Below are 5,898 nucleotides of genomic sequence, written 5' to 3' on the forward strand. Positions count from 1 at the left end.
ATCATATCCCAAGACTAGTTCAAATCATCTAAAATTTTTATAAAAGCTTTGGATTTGTCTTAGATGGACATATGCATCTTTTTTTTATTTTAAAATTTTTTTTGATATTTTTTAAAATTATTCAGCATATACACATTTCTCCAAGTATTTTTTTTATTTCCATCAAAATATCATGGACGCATGCAATTTTTTTTTTAATATGAGATTTTAAATTAGTCCAAAACATTTGGTAAAAATTTGGTCCCCAAAACTTAATCTCAATTTTTTTTTTTCAACATGTAAAACAGAGCATGTATTGTAAAATAGAGAATCTACTAAAACTTATACTTGCAATAGAATTTTCTTCAATTTTGGACAACCAAATAATTAGAAGATATTAAGACATATTACATTACAATTGTATAAGCCACTAGAATATCAATGCCCTCAGGCTCATGATATAGGTAAAAATTTATATAATCGATGATTATATCTAAATTATTGGCATCTTAAATATTTATTCTTTTTCTTATCATTATGTGTCAATTCAATTTTTACTTTTTTTTTCTACTGCCAGCATATAATATGCTTCTCGAAGGTAATAAGATATAATCAAATTCTCGTTGTATTTAATGCTATTTGCTTCTTGTAGGATATATTTTATCATTGCATATTTTCTTGTAGATTTTAGGTCTATAATAATCTTCACGAAATGAATATGGATTAACATTCTTGTATCCAATAGTAGATACAGTATGAGAACATAGAATTTTCAAAATATCAAAATGCCAACATGAACAATTACTTTTCTCCGAATCCACTATAACTATCTTAGAGGATGTCTTCACTTGTAATTCAATAAGTATGAGAAATCCTTAGCCTTGGTAAGTTGATCCTCAATGATAATTGTCAATTTTGATTTTTAATTATTAAATTTTTACGACCTTCTTTTCAGTTATTTTAATCATAAAGATAATAGATAAGTCACGAATATTCTTAAGTAATGAATTTATAATTTTTGATGTATTTGTGGTGAGTATTAAGTAACAACGGATAAAATTAAAAAAAAAAAAAAAAGCATAAGCTCATTTCTCCTTAATTTTATATATCCAAGTGGGTCATTTTTTATAAGCAGAACTGATGATGCAGGATGAACCGGAAGCCGGATTACGGTGCCCAACTGTGCGCTAACCCAGACACCACAAAAGGTGTTGATCAATTAAGATAGTAGGACGATGATCATGAAAGTCGAAATCCGCTAAGGAATGTGTAACAACTCATCTGTCCAATCAACTAGCCCCGAACTATACAATAACCATAATATACTCATGAAAATATCTTTTCTACAGTTGAAAGAATACCATGATTGGGCATCAGCTTAGTTTCTTGATCGCCACAGAATTTGGGATAGTTCTGCTTTATCTTTTGAGATCCGTTGATTGGATCTCGTGCTCCAATGCCTTTGCTACTTGAAAGTTGTCTTCTTCGGAATAGTTAGTCCTTTATTCGATTAGGCACAACCAATTTCAAATGTTGGAACTCGTTGAAGTTTACCATTAGCTTGTAGGAACAAAGTCCAAGCAAGGTTTTGATTGGCCACAGTTACAAACCTTGGGTGCGTTATCTGTGGGTTAATGCTGGATGGTGGCTTCTTCGGCACTTGGATTTGCTTTACTACGCTACAAACCCAAAAGATGGTTCCACATCTTAATAATATTTCATGGTAGTATTTTGTGGCTTTATCTCAGTAGAATTTTAATGGAGTCTCTGATGAGATACGTCGTGGAAATTTTAAGGAGGCTTTAAAACTACAAAATGTCCGCAAAAGATATGACGTCAGAAAACACGTCATAAGGATTTAAAACTATGATTAACTTTAGGCAGAAAAAGTCTTTTAACTCAAATGTCCTCTTCCATGCAGTATCATCTTTTCTTGCACAAGTCACAAGTGCAATGGCCCCATGGTGAAGGTTAACTGCTGCAGAGTTATGTTTGCTTGATGCTCCTTCCTGGTCTGTATCACAAACCCTAAACACAGTGAGATACAGAACTGCTGTCTGATCAATACTTTAAACTACTTTTAACATGGGAGGTTTATAACATCTGCGTCTACTCAAAAACCACAAACTTACTGAATTTAACATGAGAACATGAGATGACAAAAAGCACTGAGTCGCAATATATTGTTTGTGATCGAACAGGAAGTGCATAAACCAATAACACGAGCTTAAATTACCAATCTCATCTAAAATAACATGTTTAACAACTAAATTTCAGGAAAAAATCTGATTATAAAGGTACAAAATTACGTTCTTGCAGCAGCTTCAATGAGGTAATTCTGTTGCAAGGACGTATGATCTTCATCATAAGACCCACTGCTGTTGTGGCTGCAACCAGCTTCATCTAGACTGTCTTTGTCTTGGGAGCCGCCTTCCTCTTGGACTGCCTCTTTGGAATTGAGTTCTTCATGCCTAGGAAGAAGAGCAGTGCACCGAAAAGAGCCAAATTCTGCGGCGTAAATGTAATTTCAATGCATGAGTGGTTTGCTCCCTCTGATAAAGTTGATGGAAAATGTGTGACAACCAAACCAACCTGTGTGAACTTGAAAAATAGTTCCACAAATTCGGGCTTTTGGATATCGTAGTTGTAGAAGTCGAACACGATGGGTGTCACCACTGCCAAATGAAGAAGCTTCACAAAAGAAAGATGTAGCTTTCAGCATCATCATCTTAACAGAAGTCACTGGTTTAAATTATGCAGTATTGTTGCTAAGTCGGTAAACAAATTACTACTGAGTAAGTTTATGTATAACTTTGTCCAGTAAAATCATGGTACTTAGGAATTACAGACCAGAAGATATGCTCCAAAGGAACTGCTGAAGATAAATAGAAGGCCTCCGAGCCCTTTAAGAACTATGGTAGCTGCAATCACATGTTTCATCTGAAAGTAATAGCAAAAAAGTAAAATTTTCTTGAATATTGATTAAATTTGGACCAGCTGTTATAAACTGAAATAGAGCAAGGAAAAAGAGTGTCCTTACTTCAACTTCAGGGACTTTTACCCCCAGATGCAAGGTAACATGATTCACAAAAGTGTCATATTTTGGTGCAACAACTTTTGCTGCTGGCCCACCATCAACTCCAAATTCGATAATCCTGAAAACAGAACTTAAATATTAGCACAAACCATCACTCAGCTCCCTGGTAACTCATTGGCAAAGTCACCTAGGAAGATTCAGGGTTGTAAGTCTATTTTTGCATATATTCTGCATCCGGACCAATCAGCTAAACATGAATCATCCCACTGCTTCACCAATTTCACCAAACTAGAAAGAATTAGCCACTTAAACTCAGGCATTAGAGTTTACAACATTAAGTATATAATTCCAATTTAGAATAGGGACGTGGAAGCAATTTAATAGCTTCATGACCACTGAAACCAAAAGGTTACAACAATTTCATTCATAAAAATCTGCCTACGGTAAGACAATTTTGCACCCCAAAGTTCACTAAGGTATCACATGTATATAGAATGTAATTTATATTCAAAACACCTTAACTAGATTTCCATGTCAATATATAATACATGACCACAAACTTATGATAATCAAAACAAAGATACATCCCTATCTTAAAACTCACATCCTTTGAGAGGAACTGACATCAATCTTCAGAAAGGCTTCTTAATTTCTATGATCTCACAAGCTTACAGCTTTATGACACTATTTTGAGCATCAAGAAAACAACATCACTATTTGAGGATGCATGTATATTAAAAATTAATATTTTTGAGGATGCATGTATATTTGAGGATGCATGTATAATAAAACATCACTATTTGAGGATGCATGTATATTAAAAAAACATCCTTAGAGCTTCTGAGGGCGCATGTGTATTAAAAATTAATATTTGATTGTTCGATATCTTAATATCAGAACATACGATTTGACAAGCCCGGAACTATTTCTCAAACAATATGTCAACAATATGTCCAGCAGGACAAATCAAATAAATTAAACCAGAAATTCATTTCTGTCTTCCTCAAATCAATTCCAATAGTTGATTGAAGGATGATTATGAGGAAGAGATGATCATTATGTCGACCAACTTTTGAGCTTAGCAGACTTTATTGGTTGTGTTTGCCTTCGATGTGTGCTTAATCATTATCATTTTCAACAAACAGTTGTAAAAGAATCAACAATTGAGTTAGATGCGGATAACAGTAACTATAAAAACTTGAAATTTTAAACTATGAGACAACATGAAAGTCAAATATGAGCAAATATAGCTGTTTAATAGAAAGATGGTACTTTCAAGGAAGAAAGAAAATATAGATAAGGTCGGAGGGCAAGACAAAAGAATTATGGGAAGGGACGGATGCTATATAACCCCACTTGCTTTTCTGGCATGTGTGATACACATGACAAAATTTAAGTTTTATTCAAACTGTAATATCAATGGATGTTCCTTATTCATTTCATGAAGACAAACAAAAAAATCAATTTACTGGACCATTCAGGCCTAACTTCATCCAAGTTGGTCAGAAATTAGTATTTCTTTGTTTAGTTGCTTAGAATCAGAACAGTTCATGACGGTAATCAACAGGAAAATCCTACACCAATTCACAACGTACATATACATAACATACTTCTGACACTTACAAAGATGCCTAACATTATGTTCAGACATTGGATCAGCTACAATTGCAATAATTGATTTATCCAAAACACATATGTATCCTTCAAATGCATCAAAAAAATCAGATTTGTTGGATGTTTCCCAGTAAGATGTTTGGCATCCACCAGGCACACAGCAGATATTGCAAGTAGCTCTGTAAGGAGGTACAGATCTCAAAAGTTTGTGATCCATCTGTTATCATGCAATTTGTAATGGCCCAAAGGAGAAGTGTGACAATGGTTCACATAACCATCTGCCCCCATTTCACCATGAGCAAAATAATTGACACCAGGTACAGTCAGATCCACTGAAAGACCACACTCATATATGCCAAACAGGACCAGAAAAGCCACGATAATGGATCTAGTCAAATTATGCTAATCATATCAACCTCAATGCACAAAATTCCTTATTGACCAGCAAAGTATCACATGATAAGTATCAAAATTTTGCCATGTACATCATGGAACAGGGTTTTCAGCAAAATAACAAGCGGATGCAATACTTCGACTAGCACCACAATTCTATCCCAAAAATGGGAACAACTTGATTTCAAGAACAATAACAGCAAGATCCAACAAACACCCATAAGCTTCTAGAATAAAAGCTGGACAACGAAAGATAACCAACACGAGATATTCTCGGGAAAAAAAACCATTTTTACAGAAGAAAACACCTATTCAAAGCATAATCTATAAAACTGAGGCTGGGGCCAAACCCTAGCTCGGTGAAGACGACCACAAGCAAGAAAAATGGGCAGATCTGAAGCGAAAGAGGGTAGATAACAAGAATGAAGCTTACTCCTGGTAAGCGGAAAGAAGGAACACGGAGGCGAAGAGGACCCTTCCGGCGAACGAGACAAACCCCATCGCACTCTCCTCCCCAACTCCACCAACGAAAGCCTCTACAGGAGAGAAGACGAGATCTGCCGCTCGCTCTCTCTATTTAAAGCTGAGGACAAGCCTGCCACTGGTAGTCTCCATATTCACGGAAGCGCCACTGAATGGCCCCGGCCTCCAACGGTCGGGATTGGCTTTTTGATTAAAGTATGCTTCAGACACTGAGGCCAGCTGTCAAGATTCGCGATCCGGTGGGCCGCACATGGTCTCTGACGGCGATTTAACTGGGGAGACAGGCGAATGGATCCGGGCCGTACGATGACGGATCCGATCCGTTAACTCTGACGACGATTTGACTCCACAGACATCAGATGGATCCGGGGCGTTAAATCTGACAACCGGAG

At 35.9% G+C, this 5,898-nt stretch overlaps 1 protein-coding gene across 1 annotated transcript; it reads right to left on the reverse strand.

Annotated features, from left to right (window-relative positions):
- Positions 1 to 2,135: 2,135 nt before the first annotated feature.
- Positions 2,136 to 5,604, reverse strand: LOC135597714 (uncharacterized). The gene is made up of 5 exons (XM_065091072.1): positions 5,457 to 5,604; positions 3,020 to 3,134; positions 2,830 to 2,919; positions 2,572 to 2,670; positions 2,136 to 2,487 (listed from the first exon to the last, which is right to left on the reverse strand). The coding sequence occupies exons 1-5, from the start codon at positions 5,522 to 5,524 to the stop codon at positions 2,383 to 2,385; spliced, it is 477 nt and encodes a 158-aa protein (XP_064947144.1). The 5' UTR covers positions 5,525 to 5,604; the 3' UTR covers positions 2,136 to 2,382.
- Positions 5,605 to 5,898: the final 294 nt, after the last annotated feature.

The sequence above is a fragment of the Musa acuminata genome, chromosome BXJ1-2, assembly GCF_036884655.1.
Source record: "Musa acuminata AAA Group cultivar baxijiao chromosome BXJ1-2, Cavendish_Baxijiao_AAA, whole genome shotgun sequence".
NCBI lineage: Eukaryota > Viridiplantae > Streptophyta > Magnoliopsida > Zingiberales > Musaceae > Musa > Musa acuminata.